General features: G+C 32.5%; 1 protein-coding gene across 4 annotated transcripts in view; it reads left to right on the plus strand.

Annotated features, from left to right (window-relative positions):
* Nucleotides 1-16,608, plus strand: part of LOC110033540 — a 37,852-nt gene extending 21,244 nt beyond the window's left edge. For 3 of the 4 annotated variants that reach the window (XM_020737559.1, XM_020737560.1, XM_020737558.1), the window contains 4 exons: nt 7,123-7,182; nt 7,303-7,372; nt 15,336-15,539; nt 15,625-16,608. In XM_020737559.1, the coding sequence (XP_020593218.1) occupies nt 7,123-7,182; nt 7,303-7,372; nt 15,336-15,539; nt 15,625-16,011 (721 nt within the window). In that variant the 3' untranslated portion in view covers nt 16,012-16,608. The remainder of the gene's footprint in view (nt 1-7,122; nt 7,183-7,302; nt 7,373-15,335; nt 15,540-15,624) is intronic. The other variant, XM_020737561.1, reaches the window with a different exon arrangement.
* The last annotated feature ends 5,378 nt before the right edge of the window (nt 16,609-21,986 follow it).

Below are 21,986 nucleotides of genomic sequence, written 5' to 3' on the forward strand. Positions count from 1 at the left end.
AAAAGCTTATTAAAAGACCAAGCTGTAGTGGTTCTAAGGAAAATGTCAATCAAAGATATACGTGAATGACTGTTCTAGCCTTGATAATAATAGGATGGGGTGAGTGCAATCATAAGGCATGTACTAAATGTAATGTTGATTCCTATTAGAAGAGATGGATCAATCAATACTATGCTCAGATGTGCTGTAGCTTTCTTGACCCATATTAATCAACTCTAACCTGATCTGCTCATCAAGGGATCAATTAAGAGAGAAACCAAGAGTATTGGATGTTATGTATGATCATAGAATGTGATTTAGATACCAATGCATGATGTAAACGTAAATGACCAATACACCAAGTCCATTCAAATAAACTTATATGAGTATTTGTTTTGGACAGTCTCTTATGCAAGTGTGTTCATATGTTCTAAATTAGATTTTAGCTTAGAGTGATCCAAATCCAATTTAATGAAAATTAAACATGGATTTATCTTCTTTTTTAACCGTTTTTTATATTTTAATGATTTAAAAAATTAGTAGTTTTGATATTTAAAATCACCTACAATTTTTTTTTTTTAATTTTTGAATTTAAGATCTCAATTTTGAATACTTATTGATGATTAAAATAAATGATCATAACTTATTTTATTAATAAATTAAATAATTTAAAAAATCTAGCTTTGATTGAGAAAATTTTGAAATTAATTAGTTTTCAATAAAGGAGATGGTTAATGCTCCGAATACTTTTAATCAAAGTGATAATATTCACCAAATATTCATGATTTTTTTGGAATTATTTATTATTTTCATAATTATTATAATCTGTGAAAATATAAATAGTAAATAAAATAAAAAAGATAAAATAAAATGTTTAAAAGTGTTCAAGGCGTGTTCACTTATCTTAGAGAAGGTTAGTTGAGCCATAAATAATAATATTAAGCATGTTATTAATTGTTTTGTAATTAAAATAAAGGGGTTTTAATATTAGAATGATACATTAAATTCAAATACACATGAAATTAAACTATATGCATGCCAAGGTGATCTAAAAAATATCCTTAGATTTTTTTTGAAATTATTTAATATATTTTATAATATATAAATGGCGGATTTACGTACATATCTTATAATTCTATAGATTTAACATTCCTTCAAAACACCAACTTTACTACAAACACAAAATTTAAGAAGAGGAAATTTAAGGATATGAATTTCAATGTTGAAGCATTTTTGATCATTTATTACTCTCTATATCAGAGTTAACCTAAAACACAATAGGAAAAATAAATTTTATTACTCAAAAGCAAATAGAGGTTAAAATTATAGACACTGAAATAGAAAATAGCAACTGACTTGACACAAACACTCAATGAGGGTGGACCTTCGGTGATAGTGGTGATCTATGAGGGTTAGGAAGGTGACGCGGGGGTGGAAAAGGCGGGTGATAAGAAGAGAACAACAAGACAACATTTTTCCTTGGACTAGACAACAAGTAGACAGTCAGAGGATGATACGTAAGGGATGTTAAGGTTGATTGTAGCAAACGAGAAGGGTGAAAACAGTGGCGGTTGCAATGAGGAGGGGGGAGGCTAGGAAGGGGGCTACAGTCGATGGGGAGGGCTATGTTGGCTCCGGGAGGATGTCAGCAATGTTGGCGGTGAGCTGGAGGCCATAGCAATGAGGATGGAGGGCTTGAATGGTGTCAAGGGATGTGGTGGCTACGAGACAACCAACGAAAGGCGGTCTTCGATAGGGGCAGCGAGGAAAAGCACTGGACAACGAGGAAACTTAAGAAAAACAACAAAAGAATTATTGTCGGGGGGTAGTAAGGCGAAGGTTTGCAAAGAGGATATGGAAGATAAACACCACGTCAGGAGAGAGAAACAGACGAAGCACCGCCCAAACCCTTGCATATAGCCATCGAAGGGATGAAACGGATGTCGACGATTATCCTAAAAACACATCAGAAAAATGACTTCCAAACCCTAATACAATACATATATAGGAGAAAACTAAAAAGAATATAGGATAATAAGAAAGAAAATATAAGAAAAGAAAATTAGATTATTCCGGCCCTTTTCTTGCAATAGCTATTCTTGCGGTACTGTAGCAACTACAACACAAATTTTGAGTTGTAAGCTTGTGCATCATTCTCCCTCCACGAACTCTTGGACATTGAACATTAATCAATGCCTTTTATTCATGTTATTAAAGTCTCACCAATGCCACAAACTCCTACAGACTTTATTAGTTTATCTAACCTATTAAAGCCTCACTACAAGCACCAACTCCATCATCACCTTGTCAATGCACCCAATTTATGTAGGAAAAGTTTCGTGTTTACACTTGCTAGGGAGAAAACAAAAATAGCAGCAATCAACATATCTCTAGAGCACTCAAGAATCCAAACCTAGTTCAAGGACCAGTGAGGTACAAACTGTTGAGAATAAATCTAAAGATCATGATATTAATATGTAATTTTTTTTTGCCTTAAAGAAACAGAGAAGGGCATGCACTAAACACCCAATAGTTTATTATGATTTTTATATCATTTACTTGGATTTGTGCTTTTCACGCTTTAATATTGGAACTTACCAAATATTCAAGGGAAAATAAACGTTATTACTAAATTCAAAGTTTGAAATTACAATAGATAACTAGGAAATCAGAAATTACAACAAAACAATATTAAACACTAGAAGTAGGGTTGGATCTAGGGTGTAGGTTATGTCGAGGGAGCTGTTTTATAGCAACCCATGGAATTTGGCAAGCTAGTAGCAAGGGAGAAAGTTGTGACAACAAGGTGGAAGGCGGCGATAACAGAGGGAAGGTGGCGATAACAAGGGGAAGGCGGTGACAACAAAGGGAAGGCAATAACATAGGGAAGTCGACGACAGTAAGGTGGAAATGACAATAATAACGGGAAAGTGGCAACATCAAGGGAAATCGATGCAGGGGAGTGTGGAGGATTAGCAACGGGGATACACACCATCTCAGGAATGAGATACAGTTAGAGAACCACTCAGAATCCTTGGATTTAGCCGTAGAAAAGGAAAAGAAGACGTCGATGATTATCCTAAAGCAAAACACAACAAACATCTTAACCTTATGCACTAACAAAACACATATACAGTCCTAGATAATTAAGTGTGAGCCCACTCATGTTGGGCGACACTCCCAAGACAACTATAGTGCGATCGGCTCTCAGGAATCATGGACTGATTGGTCCAAGTACATACATATGCGTAAGTCTCCCTTGATTGTGGTAGTTGCAGCCTCATCATTGAAGTTTCTATTTCCTCATAGTATGGAGTTAGATCAGTCATGTTGAAAATAACAGAAAGGTTTTAATCTCCTCCCATTGGAGGGTCTTCTACCGTGTCTCTAAAAGCACCTAAATAACATTATCGGATGTCTCATAAAACTCTTCTTCACAATCTGACCTGATAGACCAAGCAAGGAACTGTGGTCCGACGATATTAGCATTTTTTTTGCTTTCCATAGATTTTATGAACTTCCAATATATATTAAAGAACCACAAAAAACCACAAAGTATACTATACATAAATTAAAATATCCAAAAAACTAAATAGTCTGTAGACAACATCTTAAACCAACATATAACAGTATATCACTACTCAAAAGAAAATAATAAAAAGAAACTACAATCACAATACCTATCAATTGTAGTTCTTATCCTGCAAACTAAATCCTTCATATCAGACATTAATCTATAGTTTTTTCTAAAAGAAATAATTAAATTTAAAAGTAAGTTTTCATGACTTAGTAAGCGATTATAATCTTATTATGCATTAAATTTATATGCAAATGCTATGCATGAATGACCAAAAAAATATTAGTTTATCACTTAATCAAACTGTATGCTTTGATTCTAAATTGAACTATTCTGGTTTCAATTAAGTATTTATCTTTTTTTAACCTCTTAAAGAATTCATATCAGGATTGTTGTCAAACTCAAAAGTATCCCCAAAATTGTACCCATAGGTACCTTCAAAATTTGCACCCAAAGTTAAAAGCTTACAATTTTTTTTTATCTATTTCACACGGGTATATTACATCCACTGTTAGTACTATATGGGGTAAATTCTTTTTAACTTAAGCATTTACTTATCATTTCATATTAATTTAAAATTATTTAAATGTACTTTCACATGTCAATTATTTTCTTCCTAGTTGTGAGCCATCTTTCAAACTTTGAAGCTATAAAACATAAATGAAATATTTATTTTTAAAACCATATTGCAAGTTCACTTTGATCAATTTGAAATGCAACTTCTAAATAAATCATTAATCTAATGCCAATAAGAAAATAATTACTCACATTTTCCTAAAAAGTCCTCTTTACAAGCTTAATTCTCTAATTATTTCCTTTTACTATCATTTCCTTTTTGACAACTTTTTTTTCCAAACCACGATCCGAAGCCCTAATTCATTGAATCAAATTTTCTTTAAATAATATTCAAATTCATTAAATCATACTTAATAACATCTATTTAATTAAACAAAATATTTTATATAATTAAATGTCCAAATTTTTATTTTACCAAAGTTTGCTCGGAGTGATCTCTTATATATATATATATATACATATATAACTTTTGATTAATTAAATAAACTAAAATCTTGAAGTCACCTTTTATAAGCCTAGGTTAACTGCTCTAACACACATGCAATTTGACTTTCTATTCTTCCTCCTCTGCTTTATGTTGCGGCTCAACCTAGCACCGCACTCGCATGCGGTCGTTTTCTTTCCTCCTTCCTCTTTGCACCAGAGTCGCTTGACTAGGGTTTGTCAGGGCTAGCTCTCCACTTCACACACAACACTGAGCCATTGCCTTCTTTTCTCTTTTCTTCTTAATGTCAATCAGTTCTCTTCCTCCACGTACGCCGACAAAACATAGTGCCAGACTCGGTAATCTTCGACAAATTTACAGAAAGCGGGGACGTTGACTACAAATGCAAGCACCTGCACATGAAGCCCTTAGTTCTTCCTCTTCTCCTGCATAGAAAGGTTGCAACCTGATTCTTTTCTCCTTGTTCTTTGCTTGGCTAAGACTCGACTACTTCACAATGTCTTTCTCCTGCTCTCGCTCTCCCAACTTTTGAAATAAAAGATTGACTCCCCAAGTGTACCTCCTGTCGATATGATGACCTAGGAGTTCCAATAACGAAGTTTGAGCATTACTTAGACTTGGTTAGCATTCATTCTTGAACATTATAATTTTGTGGAAGAGGTGGAGAATGTCTATTCTACATTCTTTGGAAATTCATGTCAAGGCGGAGATCGGTAAATCCTTGATCCGAATTTTGTGGGTCCCATTTGTCATTTCATAAGAAAATTATGAACAAACGGATTGAAATTTTAGAAGAAAATTGTGAGCACACTAATTGAAAGAAGTACATGAAAGTTGTTTGACTTATTTTTCTGTATAAAATGTATTACTTGAAGTAAACATGAAGTTGCATCTACCACGTGATCTGATACTAGCCTTTGTTCATTTAGGACTCATTAAAGTTGTGAAATCTTAGATGCTCGCCTGCTCTTATGGTTTGCTGAGAAGGCTGCTTGTGGTGGATTTAGTTTGAATTTTGATCCAAATGAGGCAACTCTCCCATTCATTAATAGAGAAGTTTTTTCTGGTGAAGAACATTTTCAATGGAAATAATATTTTTTTGTGAATATCTGGAATCTAGATTTATGTGTTTATTGTGATGAAGTTTCAAAATCTTCCGTCACATAATGCCCAAAAATCGGAAGTAATGCAAAGTATTCATGCTATTTTTCAAATTATTTTCAGAGAACTCTTAATTGACATGGACATTTTCTTTTCCTTTTACTAGAGTAATCGGAATGTCCATATGGTTTTCAAAGTCAAAAACTTGCATTTCTAAGAATTCGTGCTTTGAGATGTAATACCTCCATCTACAAATGTAATTTGATTATGGGCTGAATGTTTTTAGCACCAGTTTTTATCATGCAAAAGATATTGTTCAACTAGTTTATAAGTTGAGCTTTTTAGGCTGAGAAGTATTCTTAGTTTTTGGTCTGCTGAATTGCTAGGGAAAGCATATGGGCCAAATCATTTGTTTGAATCAGCATTATTCATGCTTAATTCATGCAATAACGAAAGTGTCGATTGATGGAACTACGACTGAATTGGATGATTTGTGAAAGCATGATGAATTAATCTTTTTATAATATTGAAGATGCACCAATAAGGCTAATATATAAATTCAATGTGAAAAGCATAGGTAGATGATAATAGAATTTATTGGAAGGTTCATAGACTGTAAACAATTTTTAAAAGGAGATCTTATGAGATTGATTAGAATCTCAAATTATCAGGATAGTCATCATATTTTATTAATCAAGTAAAAATTATTATTATTTTTTTTTTGTCTCTTCTTTGGGGCTGAGTAAGCTGTGCTTGTGTAAATGCACATTGTATTTGAAAGGAAAATATTTATTTATTTTTTCAATCTTCAATTGGGTTAGTTTTTGGTAGAAACCTTAATGTGTGAATATTTTTTTTCTTTCTTGGAGTCAGTCCAAAACCTAGCATGACTTTGATGAAACCTTATTTGGAGTGATTCTCGGAAACCGCATTCCTTTATATATTTAAAATCCTCTTTGTTACACATTAGAAGGTAAAAGGTGGTGGTTAAGGATAATCTTTCTAGAAGTTGTTAACATAGATTGGTGTAACCTAAGCATATAATATTCACATACATAATTGAAGAAAATAATTCATAAACCCATGCCAAATAGTTGGAATAAGGCTTATAGTACTGATAAAGAACAATAGTTTTTTCTTTATTTTGATGGGCTTAAGTGATAGCATTATCAGCTTCACTTTTTATTTTCATTAGCTCCATTATAGCATATGCTGTTTACCATAACCAACTTCTTATCAACTAAACTATGGTTTAATGGATTCACTAGGAATGGCATTTGTTCTCAACGAGGCTGCCATTTTGCATGACTTTCTGGGCATCTTACCTATCCATTCTGTAATAGAAAAGTTGTGTGGTTTTATAGCTAATTTTAACTTCTACAGCTATTGTCATTATTCTGAATTTGTATTCTTTTCTGATGTGCTTTTTTTTTTAATTTTTTAGACTATTTCGCAAGTTTGTTTTTGATGCTGCTGATGAAATCGAGTTGAAGTTTGTGAACTGGTACATTCATCAACTTTAATGATGTTGATGTGGTTCAAAAAAATATTTAATGCTACCTTTTATTAAATTATAGTCTATATTTGATTGTGATGCTATATATATTTATGTATTATTGGGCAGGAGAACTTATGAGGATCTAAATCTACTCAGTATAATATTAAATCAGGAAATCAAAAGGTTGGCAACACAGGTACATTTCTTTCTTTTTAGTCATTAATGTTTTGCCAGGTTCTTTTCACTTGGGGTTTGCTTTAAGGTATGATGAGGTAAGATTGCCTCAGAACATGGAGTCAATTTATAGAGTAGAGGACATGCTTGTCCAATTATTACTTTTGAGTGAAGAATTATTAAGCGGAGTTGCATTGCTTTGTTAGGTTTTGACACTTTGGTTGTGCAAAGCATTTTCATTTTAGTGTTTACACTTTGAGGCAAAGCTTTCTTAAATGCACTTTATAGATGCCATCATGAGAATTATCTAGGAACTCACAACATTCCTCATTGATTCAGTTGCTTGCTGGTTCATTTAAATTTCGGTTCCAATGAAATAAATAATGTTGCCGGTTCAAAAGATTGTAAAGGTCACAATTGAAACTGATGCAGCACAGACAATAGAGTCAGTCACATGTAGCATGCACATAATGAGGACTTTTACTTGATTTATTTATTTAGCTTTTTTGTCTTTTAATTTTTATTTGTATAAGACTATAATTATATATTTTTTAATTACTATGGACTAACATGGAAAAAAATTGAAAATTAAAATTCCATATGAAGTTAGGTTTTTTAAATTTGGAGGAAATTATGCAAAATTTTGAGAGAAATAATTAATGTAATAACCAATTTTAAACATTTTAAAAAGTGAGATTTGAAGGATACAGGACGCTCTCAGGAAATCAAAACGAGGATTATCCCTTCATTCCTTTGAAAGAAAATAAAGGGGAGAAGCACAAGAGAGGGTGAAGGAGAAATCCCAAAGCGGGAGAGGAAAAGGGAAAGGAAGAAGAGGAAGAAGGAAGATAACTCGTGTGTGGAGGTGGAAGGCTGTGATAGACATCACTTGCGAGTCATGTGGGTGGAGCGACACATTGTGTGCATCTAGGGCAAGGAGTTGATGTCGTTGGTGAGAGCAAGAGGGGTTGACCGATGTCTCACTTGCAGAGAATAAAAAAGCTTCTTCTCTTATTTCGATTGTCCTGTGTGAAGGAAGAAGAGTCGAGCGGCTCTAGTACGAAGGAGAAGGAGAAGTGGGAAGATGGAACCTGTCGAACTACTCCGCGTGTGGGTGAGAAGCCTTTCCATGCAAACAATGCGCGGAATGGGAGCATCGAGCGACTTCTCTTGTGGGAGAAGGGATCATCCTGATCAATTGAAATGAAGAAGGAAAGGTTTGCGGGTGTGTGAAGGAAGAAGGGAGGCGGGGTCGTTTTTGTCCGAGCTTGTAGGTTCTAGTAGAGTAGGAAACAAAGCTTCAAAGGAAAACTATGTTGTTTAACTGAGCCTTATTAGAGGTAAGGTTTTTAAAAATATTATTTTATGAATTATATATGCATATAATTATTATTTGCCAAAGAGCAAGTGAGGTAGGTTTAAGGTAACTTTTAATTTAGAGTTATTTTAACTACATCAGAAGTGTTATACATACATACATACATATGTATAATATTAATTAAATATAACTATAAAATAAATAGAAAGTAAGATTTTAGGATTCGAGTGAATAATATATGTTAAATAATTGAGCTTTGATATATGCATAAAATGACCACTTAAGTATTTAATTAGCTAGTATGACTATTTTTATAAGTATTAAATTAAAGAAGGTGAAGTCAAAGATAAAGATTGAAAATCTAGAAGGAAGTCATACGATATTGAGATGAGTATTACTCTTAAATTATACTATCATTTTATATCCATTTTGAACCAATTGTTTGAATTGTTATTCATGCTTGATTAATGCAATTGATTTCTCTATTCTTAATATTTATTAGTCATTTTGATATGAATGTTCATAATCTCTCATTATGCAAAATTTATGCATTATAATATTAAATATTATATATTGAGCAATATGTAATTGTGAATGATATGAACTGCATAGAGTGATTTTATGTGTATACTAGAAATAATGGAGTCACCCATGTTGGTATTAGTGGAGAACGCTAAAGTATCCGTGCAAATATTAAATGAAAACTAATATTTATATTGATGTACCTTAAATGGTAAAAATTTTATGCAATGCTCCTGTGATGGTTATATACACATTTTTAAAATGGATATTTATATGTCAACATTACAGTAAGATATAGTGAAAGCTTAAAATTACATTGAATGATCGTATTAGAAAGTATAAACCTTCAATTACTCTTAAATTGATTTACATAAAGTTTGACTGGCTTTCATATTGTTTTTTTTTCATTGTATTATTATGATTTAAGTGTATGAGTATTCACCAACTTTTAGCTCAACATTGTTTTAAACTAGCTTTTCAGGTTAAATTAATCGATTAATATATGTGCAATAGAAAAGAAAATATTTATAAAAGATCAAGGCAACCTAATCTAAGTTAAGTTTATAACTGCTATAGTTTAATTTTCATATCTGCAGTGATTCTTTTATTTATTAAATGTTACTTATAGGAAATGAATATGCAAAATTATATTTTTAACCGTCCGACCGTATGTACCCATCTTGGCTAATTCTAAGGTCGGGTCTTGAAAAAAGTAATATCAGAGAATAGTTTAAGATTATTTAATGCAATATATGAAAAAACCAATAGAATAATTACAAGAAAGTTTAAAATAATAAATTAAAATTTTAAGTTAACTCTAACTAAATAATTATGTTAATTCAGTCATATGGATGCACCCGATATTATAGAAGAGGGGAGTTTGTTAAGAAATGAAAAAATACGACCTGCCATAGCTGTGAACACAAATGTCCTGACGCAGACGATGATGACCATGATTCAACTGATTCAAGAGCCCAAATTTCACTCTAGTTAGGATGAACTTATTGTTTTGGATAAGTACTTGAAAATATTTCAAGATCTATGTCCATCTTTCTTCAAGGGAATTGAAGATTCGATTGAAGCGAAGAACTGACTGATGAGGATAGAAAATATATTAGATCGCTTGATGTGACTTGATTATTGAAGAATACCTTTAGCTATATTTGGGCTTGATGGATGCGTGGTGGCTTCAATATAGACTGAGGGATGTGCCCAATATGATAGTAAGTTGGGAGGTTTTTGTGGATCTTTTCAGAGTGATTTTTACCTCTATCCTCTTGAAGACAGATGCAGGGCCAATTCAATAAGTTGGTGCAAAGAGAGGTCAGTTGCGCAGTATGAATTTCACTGCATTGTCAAGGCATTTCCCACAAGTGATAGCTTTTGCAAAAAAGAATTGTTACTGATTTTTTCCTGAATTGAAGGATTCTGCATTGGGCCTTTCTAATGGAGAGGAAAGGCTTTGCATGGGGAGTTTCCAATGGATATGGGGAGTTTCCAATGGAGAGAGGCTCTGCATGGGAAGTTTCCAATGGATATGGGAGTATCCAATGGAGAGGAAAGGCATTGGAAATGGAGCCAAGAACCATAACAATATATTTAAATGAAATTTTGTGGAAGTAGATGATTACGCGGTGAGCAAAAATGTATTCAGCCACATGGAAAATTCAGGATGAGAGGAAGAGCAAATCTTGAGAGATTTTACTTCTCTTTGATTCTCACATTATTTAATTTTTATTCAATATATATTAAATTATTATAATCTAGTATGCTGCCCTTATATTTCATATTTAAAATAATTTATCGGAATTATTGTCGTGTTTATTATTTAAATATTGTTGTATTTATTTTATATTTTAAGTATCAATTATTTTAAAATATATCATTTATGTCATTTAAATAAATTTATATTTTATTACATCATCCGACTTAACCCTCAACTTCGATTGAACCAATGATCCTTGAACTTTTTCTTCTTCTTGTTCGATGCCCGGTGCAATTTTCTCAACCTTGCTTATTTTTATTGTCCTGCACGAAAGAAGTGTCAAGCGGCTCTGGTGCGAAGGAGAAGGAGAAGTGGGAGGAAATAACATGTTGAACGACTTTACGCGTGGGTGAGACGTCGTTCTGTGTGAATTGTATGCGGGACAAGAGCATCGAGCGATTTCTTATGTGGGAGAAGGGACCATCCGGAGCCATCGAACGGAAGAAGAAGGAAAGGGCTGTGAGCATGTTACGGAAGAAGGAATAAGGGAGGTGAGATCGTTTCTGCCTTAGCTTGCAGGTTCGTGTAGAGAAGGAATCTGAGCTTCGAAGCAGGACTATGTTGTTTAGCCAAGCCTTATTAGTTGTATTGGTTTTAAAGTATTAATGTATGAATTTTTTATACATGTTTAATTATTATTTGTTGATTGTATGTTCAATCAAATCAAATATTAAGTGAGGATAGTTTAATTTAAATTTTAATTTAGAGTTATTTTAACTACGTCAGAAGTAACACACACACTAGTATAATATTAAATAAAGATAAATATAAAATAAATAGAAATTAAAATGTTAGAATTTTAATGAGTTAGTATTTATTAAATCGAATAATTGAGCGTTGATATATGTATAAAATGACCACTTGGGTATTTAATCAATGATTGTGAATATTTTTATATTTGTTACATTAAAGTAGGTGAAGTGAAAAAGTAAATGATTTGAAATCTAAAAGCAAGTCATGCGATATTGATGTGAGTACTCTCACTTTTAATTATAGTATCATTTTTGTTTCTCTTCTTAGCCAATTGTATGAATTGTTATTCTTCTTGATTAATGCAACTAATTCCTCTATGGCCTTAGTTCCACTCCTTTTAAAAAATGTCTATTCCTTATGTGCCCTGTTTTCTCTGTTTTCCTTATTGCCTTTGGAGTTTCTTTGGGATTGTTTAATTGTTGATTTACTGAATGAAATTGGTAGTTGATTGAGAAAAGAAGCATGAATTTTCATCTAAGATTTGAAGGCTTGTTGACCGACTCAAGAAGGTGGAGATTTGACAATCTTTCACCTCTCTATTTCTTTGATATGAAAAGTTTATTTATCCTTCAATTCATTTCTTATTTTTCTTTCTTGTTGCAAAAAAAGTAAGTTTTTGTTGTGGGATTCTTGTTCATTCTTTCTTTAACACGACTATAGTTTTTCCCACACTTATAGTCTGCTAAAACCAAATTAAATCCCAACATCATCAAGGCTAGGGCAAATATGACCTTATCTCCATATAAATTCTAGAAATGCTGCTCAATTTTATGAAGCTTTCCAAAGCACATTTAGATGTTCTAGCTAAAATTTTTAAGTGGTTTTGTGAAAACCCTTAATTAAATGAAGTTGAATTCTTAAATATCCACATGCTTTTTGGTGTAATACTTGGAATTTCACCATAAACTCTAAAGTTAAGCGTGATCTTTTAGGAGCATTTTGGGATGGGTGATCTACAAGGAAGTTTTACCAATGGGGGCAAAACTATGAGGCTATCAAGTCAAAAGCGGATAATTTCTCGATGAGTGAGATTTTGAGATATTACAAATGGTATCAGATCATTAAACTAATCTAAAGACAAAAATATCTACATGGTGGATGAATTTGTGTTAAGGAAACTGTTGAGGACGTCAGCTACTTAAGTGTGAGAGATTGTGAAACTCATAGGTAAAATGAAGTTGATTTTTTCAACATCGAGGTGCTTTTGGTGTAATGATAGGAATTTCATTAGAAATTCCATAATTAAGCGTGCCTTTATGTCAGCATTCATGGGATGGATGACCTCATAGAAAGTTACACTAATGTGGCAACATTGTGAGACCATTGGGCCAAAGCAGGCAATATCTCGATGATTAAGAGTTTGTGAGCATTACACCAGTCTGAATATAAGAAGACTTGCTCGGTGGATGATTTTGGTTTAAGAAAACTAATGATGAAATCATTTAGTTAAGTGGGGGAGATTATAAAATCCCTTAAATAAAATGAAAGCTGAATTATAATAATAGTCAGGGAACTACAAAGCTAGGAAAAGGGGGCTGGTGGCTAGGTCAACGATAGGACATTGAGGATGATCCACCCTTCATTTTTGCTCAAGTAATAGTCTTACCACCTGAAAGAGAATGCGATACAACACTCATAAAGGAGGGTAATTAGAGGATAAATCCTATAATAAGATAATTCCAAAAGTGTTCTTATAGTTCTCAAAGATCAATACTAATATTGGAACGACCTAAAACTCGAATTGTAGTTCAAAATTAGAAAGCTAATATGCCTATAGGGATGATTGACCCCACCTCTTAGGCGAGAAACCCGAATTAGGACTTGAGCAGTACAAACATAGAGCCAGTTCGTCTCTATTCGCGTGTTCTGGGACGTCTCGCCCAAACCTTTTAAACCTTGAACCCATGCTTCTGTACTTTGACACCTCTTGAAGCTTATAAAAAAAATTCCATCACTTCGTGGCAAACCCTAGGCTCGCCACCAAAACACAATTTTTGCTTTTTGATATATTGGCTTTCTTTCTCTCAATCTTTGGTTTTTCCTCCATTTTTTTCTCAATAATTTATGATGTAGATCTCAACTCTCTCTTCCTTTCTCCATCTTTGACAATTGTGTAGGCGGTCATTTACATAGATCTCACCAGTTATCCTTGTTTTTTAGTTATTATTTCTTCAGATTAGGAAGGATGGACTCGAGGATCTCCGGTACCTCTAGAGGGTTGCATTGCTACTATAGAATTCAGTGTTTCCTGCTCACTTGCGTTAACCACAGCTACTGGAGATAGTTTTATAGGGTGCCCATTGAGAATCACATAAAACCGACTATTTTTAGTGGGTAGATGGGCTGAAAGATTTTACCCCTGAAAGTGATCATCCGTTTGGAGTATCTTTGAAGGATGAATTATCTCGTGACATACTTCATCTGCATTTTAAAAATAATGTTATTATATTATTAATTGTTATTTTAATAATCATTTTATTAATTTTGATAGTCATGCTACTCACTGTTTAATAAGGTGTCTATATTTGTTTTGTAATGTTCTGCACTGAATATATGCTTTCAAGTATGGAATGTACTGGTATGAACAACTTCGTTACAAACAATATTACTATACAGGGGTAGAATGATTATTTATCCAGAATTAGCTGTAACATAACTATTTTGGAACTGCATAAAAGAAACAGACAACCAGCTTGTCAGCAGCAATCTTTACGTAGCAGTTTGTGCAACAACTTATTATTAAACTGTAGTTGCCCAACATACCCCAAGGCTCCCCAGTCTACTACAAGCTACATATGGATAAAAATTTGAATTTGCTAATGCTAAAGGGACAAATTGGACAAGAAAATATATTGTCACTCTCCAAAATATATCTGATTTAAGTTGGGCGTTTTTATTGAGGGTCTCATGTGTCTTTTTTGATAGGTGGTCATTCTTTGTAACTGTTTGTGTTAATGGTGTATTCTATTTTTTTGCTTTTTTCATTTAACAATTTTAAGTAGTTCCTCTTTCTATGGTCTTTTCATTGACAGTTATCAAAAATTTTTTGTTGAAAAAAAAATCCTTTAGCCTATAAGCTTAAGCATCATAGTTAAATTATGCAGTACTGTATTTATGTTCTCTTATTTCATTGTAAATTTAATAAATAAATTTTCAAATTTCTATTTTAAATTATAATTATAAATTTTGCATTTCGGTTTACACTCCATAACAAATCATACATATAGCTCTTTTATATTTTTTAGATCTTCACTATACATTTCCATGTTTTTTTGCAAATACTTGATCTTTGTGGTAAAAAAATTTAAATTAGTTCTCGGATATATATATATATATATTTATATTACTTTGTATTTCATGATTCTCTCACATCATTGTTATTTAACTCATAAATTTTACTTTCTTTATACTTCCATTTTGGATGTCTCATTTATTTTTTAATATTGACATCAAATACTTGTTCTCTAATCTCTAGATGTTATGTTAGTTTTCAATATTCTCTATTAAAAGGATTTGTTAGTTTTCAATATTCTCTATTAGAAGAATTTGTTACGCAAACTATTGAAATATTACAAATAACTCTCCAAATCTCAATTAGTATCTCAATTATCCATCTCGTTTTGGCAGGTTATTAGAGTTAAATGGTCATTACATGCAAGAGAAGAAATTGTGTTTGAGCTTCTACAGCACTTGAGGGGAACTACCACAAAAAGTTTACTGGAAAGAATCAGAAAGACTACAAGAGAAATGCTAGAAGAGCAAGAAGCAGTTCGTGGACGACTCTTTACCATTCAAGACGTCCTTCAAAGCACAGTCCGTGCATGGTTGCAGGTATTTACGAGCTTACAATCATGTTTTAGCTTCTATACCTTTAATAGCCCACATTCTTTATAGTTCTATGAATTTTGTGTATCAGGATAAAAGTCTGAGAATTACTCATAACCTGGGGATCTTTGGGGGTTGTGGGCTGGTTCTTTCCATAATAACGGGCCTTTTTGGGATCAATGTGGATGGAATCCCTGGCGCTAAGAACACTCCCTATGCATTTGCACTGTTTTCTGGACTTCTCTTCCTCATGGGAATAGTATTAATTGGGTTTGGCCTGCTCTATCTTGGCCTGAAGAAGCTCACCACTGAAGAGCAGGTCAATATTAGAAAGCTTGAGCTCCAGCAGCTGGTTTCCATGTTCAAACATGATGCAGAGACACATGCGAAGGTTAGGGAAGGTGTCTCGAGGCAACATAACTTACCACCAACTGCTGCGGATATGTTAAATGATGCTGACTATCTTCTTTTTGCCTGAGCATTGTACTGGAGTTAATATAAAGCAGAAGAAGATCCCACTTACACTGACATTTCTCTCAACCTTCTGAAAAGGCCATGGAGATTGAAGTCTCCTCTAATGATCGGAGATTCCTGCAGATTATGGCCTCTTTCTAGAGATGGTTTCAAGATTACTGCGTTTTGGGTGCTCACAATGACAATAAACCAAATTTGCAGCATAGCTAAACATGTGCCATTTAAATATAATGGTTGGAACTTCATCAAAAAGTCCGAAGTATATGCGGTGGGTGAGAGTTAGGGCTGTTATTATCATATTTGTAGTATGATTTCTACTTTCCAATGAGCAGTGCTTCTTTATTTATAAATTAGAAATATATTTTACTTTTTTGATTTTGGTGCATCACAACGTTAGAGAAACATGGAGAGATGATTTGGTGGGTGTATGCATTTGTTGCATAATACAGAAATCATGTTAGGATGTGTTTACTTATTGAATGTAAAGAGGATTTTTTATTTCTGCGTTTGTAGAAGTATTTGAATTTATGATCTGGTTTATTGTCCATGGCAGTCGTTAGTTTTCAAATTGGTGGTTAATTGGACCGTAGAACTCTGAACTACAGTATTTGTGCAGGTCATCCGTCAATTCTATGAATTTCTGTGATAGCTTGAGATTTGCTTCTATTACCTCTTATGAGGTACTTTTAATATTGTTTGTATTATTGATTTTTTACTTATTTTGTAATGATGCTACGTATATTTTTAAATTGAATTGTATAATGTGTGAACACAACCTAGGTAGCAGTAAAAAGTAGAGAGAACTCCAGAGCAGAAAAGAGGAAAGAGAACACTGAGAAATTTGGGTAAGTAATTACTCATAAATTTTCAGTACCTTTTTTTGGTATGGATGTAAGGAAGTGTAGAGTTTTTGCTACTCCGCTCTCTCGTTTTACTACGTGTTTTCTTGAGTTAGGAGTCTGGCGAAAGATTTTCTGCATTTCTGTCTTCTTCGTGTTATTATGACAATTTTGAAAGCTTAGGTTATGTCGAATGGGTTTATGTTTTCTCTCCTATTTCACCCCCTTAGTTACTTCCTCGACCCGGTAGGGGTGCAAGACGGGAAGGTTTTAGGGTTGAAAATCATTTGAAGGACAATGTCATGTTTAAGATACTTTATTTTACTAATCCAGAGTATCTTAGGGAGGCCACTATTTTTAGCTTCAAAGCCAATTAAATTTTAAGATGTTATAGTTTATAAAATTTCTGACAATGCGAGCAACTTTATTACTGGTAAGTATTATACATTTATTTATTGAGAAAGATCATGTAATATTTCAATTTTGGTTTAAAATGGATATGTTTCTGTACATTTATTTATTTAGAAAATTCTTTTGTATAATTAAGTGTCATTTGTTAGGATAATCCATGTAATTTCATATACTTAGTTGTCTGTATATTTTTTGTTGTATTAATGCAGAATTTTAGAAATTGAAATGCTATCAAGCTTTAGGTTAGATTTCTTCATAAAGTCTTAAATTTATGTATATATTTAGCAATTAATTAGCTGTGTATGGTGTGATTGCCGAACTAAAAGTCTTATTTAAGAAATAATATTATTGATTGGTTATAATTATAAGAAGTTTAATTAGGATTCTTCAAAAATATGTTGAACTAGCACTGAGTTTATTTTATTTTGTTGATGTGCATTGATACTTTCTTGAAGTAAATTTTTTAATTGAAGTTCCAACAATGCTTATCTGCGATGTTTATGAAGTTTTATGCTGTCTTTATTTAGAAAACAAAATTCAATTAATGCAACAATTTATCATGTAACTTGTTATGTATAGTCTGATTAATGAAGTGAAAACCTTTTCGTACGACCCAAATAAGGCTCATTTGTGTTGTTTATAAAAACTATGTTTGGGTTTCTTCAGAAATTTGTATAATTAATAAAAAAAATTATTTTGCATGCTTTGTAGGATAGTTTTATGAAGTGAAAGCTTTTTTTAATCGTCTAACAACGGTGATGTGTTATGTATATGAAGTTTTAGATCACACTTCTTCACAAAATATTGAATTTATGCAAAACTTTGTCATCTAATTTGTTGTGTATGGAGTGGTAACTAAAGTGAAAAATCATTTAAGACTAACAATATTGATTGGTGATGATTATGAAAATTTAAATTAGGTTTTTTCAGAAATATGTTGATCTAGTGCTGAAATTATTTTATTTTGTTGATGTGTATAGACAATTTCCTAAAGTGGAAATATTAATTAAGCAGCTAACAATGCTTATTTGTGATGCTTATGAAGTTTTAGGTGGCTTTTATTTAGAAAAACATTAAATTAGTGCAAAAATTTGTGATGTAAGGTTTTTTGCATGGTCTGATTAATGAAACAATGCTGATTCGTGATGTTTATGAAGTTTTATGTTGTCATTTTTCAGAAAAAAATTAACTAATGCAATAATTTGTCAATTAACTAGTTGTTTATGGAATGATTACTAAAGTAAGGATTTATTGGAGGCTCTCATAGTAATGATTTGTGATTTTTATGAAGATTTTTGTTTCCTTCTCAAAAAATTTAAATTAATTCAAAATTTTCTCATTTACCTTATCGTACATGGACCAATCACTAGACTGATTTCTAAAGTAAATGTAAAATTAATGCAAAGTGTGCTCATTCATCTTGTCGTGCATGGATTGATATTTGAAATTATTACTGAAGTAAAAGTAGATTCAATAAATTGCTCTTGGATAATAAGAAACTACAATATAGTTGGAAGGTAAAGTTACTAAACTCCATTGGATGAGTTAGAATAAGATGTGTAAACCCACTAATAAAAGTTGTCGTGGTTTTAGATCTTCTATGAATACTATGCATATCAATTATATGAAGTTGTGGATGAATTTTTGTAGTGGCGCTTCTCTCTGGGCTAAAATAATGAAAAATAAATACTGTGGAATTGATCATCCTTTGGCTATAACTAGTAAATCTCTGGATTCTTTTGTTTGAAAAGGTATAATTGATGTGGCTAAGTACTGAAAATTTTCTTTGCTGGGATATTGATTCGGATCTTTGCAGTTTTTGGTATGATAATTGGCTTGGGAAATGTCCTTTACTTGGTTTTTACAGTGGACATTTTGACATTAATAAGCTAGTGATGGATGTTTGGATTGGGAATGAATGAAACTTATCCTGACTTGTTGATATGGTGAGTAAGGAGGATGTTATGCAAATTGTTAAAATTCCTATCACTATGGGTTAGGACTGTTAAAATCAAAGGCGATCTGGATAAATGTGATTCTAACATTTTTTTCTAAGTCTGTCATCTTCTCTAATGGATTGGATATTCATTGGGCTTAGAATACTTTGGTAAAGGCCACTTAGTCTTTTTTTTTTTTGGACTTTTACATAAAATTGTGCCTAAGGATGACATTATAAAATTTAAGGGGCTTCGGTTTCCTTTTATCTGTTTTCTATGTAAGAATAATGAAGACAACTTGGAACATTTATTCTATAGTTGCTCTTTTACTATTGAGATTCAGATTATGATTTTCTCTTTGTTTGATTTTAATGGGAATAGACAAAACTGCAGTTCTATTTTTGGTTTGATTACTGAGTGGAAGAGGAATGGTAGTACCCTTTTTGTTTCTATTCCTATAATTGTCTTTTGGTATATCTGGATGGCTAGGAATAAATGCAATCATGATGATAAAGTGGTTTATAAATATAATTATTTTTTTTATATGAAAGGTTTTGTTTATAAAATGTTGAAAATTGGTAAGTTTAATGCTTCTACTAATACTAGTGTACATAATATGTTAATTAATTTCATATTGCTTATGAAAGGAAAGGTAATCATGATATTAAGTTGATTATGTGGATTGCTCCTGGTAGAGGTTATCTAAAAATTAACACTGATGGTTGCTGGTATAGGTGGTATTTGTAGAGATTTTACTGGACAATGTATTCGCTGGTTTTCTGCTCATTTTGTTACCTCTAACCCGATTATTGCTGAAGTTGAAGCATTGATTATTGGTTTGGAGTTGGAGGTAAAGTTTGGTTGACACAATATTCATATTGAAATGGATTCTATAGATTTATGGGATTATTGTTGCAGGAAGAAATATTATCCTTGGAATCTTATTATCTAGTTGAAGAGAATTTTTTCTCTAATGAATTTTGTACAGATTCTTTGGTTCTTTATACACCGTGAAGGTAATAAATGTGTGGATTGGGCTGCAAGGAATGGCTTAAAGTCACAAAATGATACTTTTTCTAATCAGCTTCCATTGAAGCTTACTCGTCTGGTTAAAGGGGATAATGTTAGTATCCCCTTTATTTGTGTTGCGTATTGATTTTTATGATTTTCGTGTGAGTTGCATGTGGCCAATGATTCCTAGGTTTTTTCTTTTTTTGTGTGAATTGTATTAGTTTGTTTTGAGTTTAGAAGAATTATTGGCCACCCCCTTGAAATTTTACTTTTGATGGAATAAAATAAGAGTCGAATAATGCTCTTTAATATGTAGTAGCAATGAGAAGGAGGTTGCAAAAGCCACATGAATATATGAGTGGCTTCGTGACTCTTAATGATAAGTATGCATGCTTCTAGCAAAAAAATTATATTATTCAAAGTGATTAACCTAACATGTTATTATTTATATTGCAGATTTGGTTTTTTTGAGCTTAATTCATTGATGCATACTTTAATGTTTGATGCAAGGCATTGTATGATGAGATGGCCAAAGTCTTTTTCATTCAACCCAAAGTTCTGTGAAGAGTTCTTATATGTTTTGCATACTCAACAGGTAACAATATGACCCAATTTAATTTATTCATATTACACATTCATATAAATCAAATGTTAAGTGCAAGATATGGTCAATACATATTTTTGAGTCATTCATTGAGGTGAATTCAAAAGATGAAGCAGTACTTGTTGGACCACACCTCCTTCTACCAATTATAGACCATTCACCATTACCCCTTCCACCACCTAAAAAAAGTTCACAAACTAAGGACACCTTGTTTTCTCTTCATAGCTCTGCACGACATTGTGGTAAAAGAAAGTAGAAAATAGGAGGAAAATTTTGTGAGTTCTTTCAAGATAGATGAGATTTATTCTTCTGTGATTTGGGATTATGGCTATCGTGGTTTTCATAAATATCAGCCTACTTGATTCCCGTCGACCAGGAACAAAGAACTCCTTATGCCTATGTCTAGGTCAAAAGAAGCTTAGAATCTATGAAGTTGAGACTTCCTCAATCTCTATGACATTCCACATACTTCTTTGATCCCCTGGGATGATTGCAATATTCTACTGGAATATGTCTTTCCTCTCAGAATTATATGGTTAACCCTTTGTTTCCACTGCGCAATGGTTAGAGGTTGTAGTTTTACGAAATATTTTAACTTCCTAGTTGGCCAAACTAGGAATAAATGAAGTTCAGAAGTTAACCAATAACATCGACCATAAATAGCTTAAGAAAATGATTAACGAAAAAATATTACAAAAACCAAAGATAAATCCACTACTTCTGACATCACGGAGATACGAAGAAAAGCTTAACTGCTAATTATAGAGAAAAACACGTGGAAAAGCACCACATGAAATTTCATTGTAAGCAACATAAAAATGAAAAACTTACAAGACATTGTTTCCCCGGCAGAGTCAACAACTTTCCTCTCATATAAAATCTCTCACAACTCACTAAGTAAATAAAAAATTTTCCTTTAAGGTTTGAACCCAAGGAGGAAAAAATCCCTCAAATTCTCTCAAGTTGAATGCATACAAACTTGATGTGAGACTGCATACAAACTTGTTGAAGTAGTTTTGGGAAAAAAAGTGACTACAACTTATCTGATAAATTGTGGTATTTTAGTACCTTTGAATGAAGGCTTGCCTTAAAAAATTTGGAGTGATAAAGAGGTAAATCTATTTAACCCAAAGGTATTTGGTTGTACAATATATGTTCATGTTGATGCAAGGTACTA

Source organism: Phalaenopsis equestris, unplaced genomic scaffold (assembly GCF_001263595.1).
Source record: "Phalaenopsis equestris unplaced genomic scaffold, ASM126359v1 Scaffold001216, whole genome shotgun sequence".
Lineage (NCBI taxonomy): Eukaryota > Viridiplantae > Streptophyta > Magnoliopsida > Asparagales > Orchidaceae > Phalaenopsis > Phalaenopsis equestris.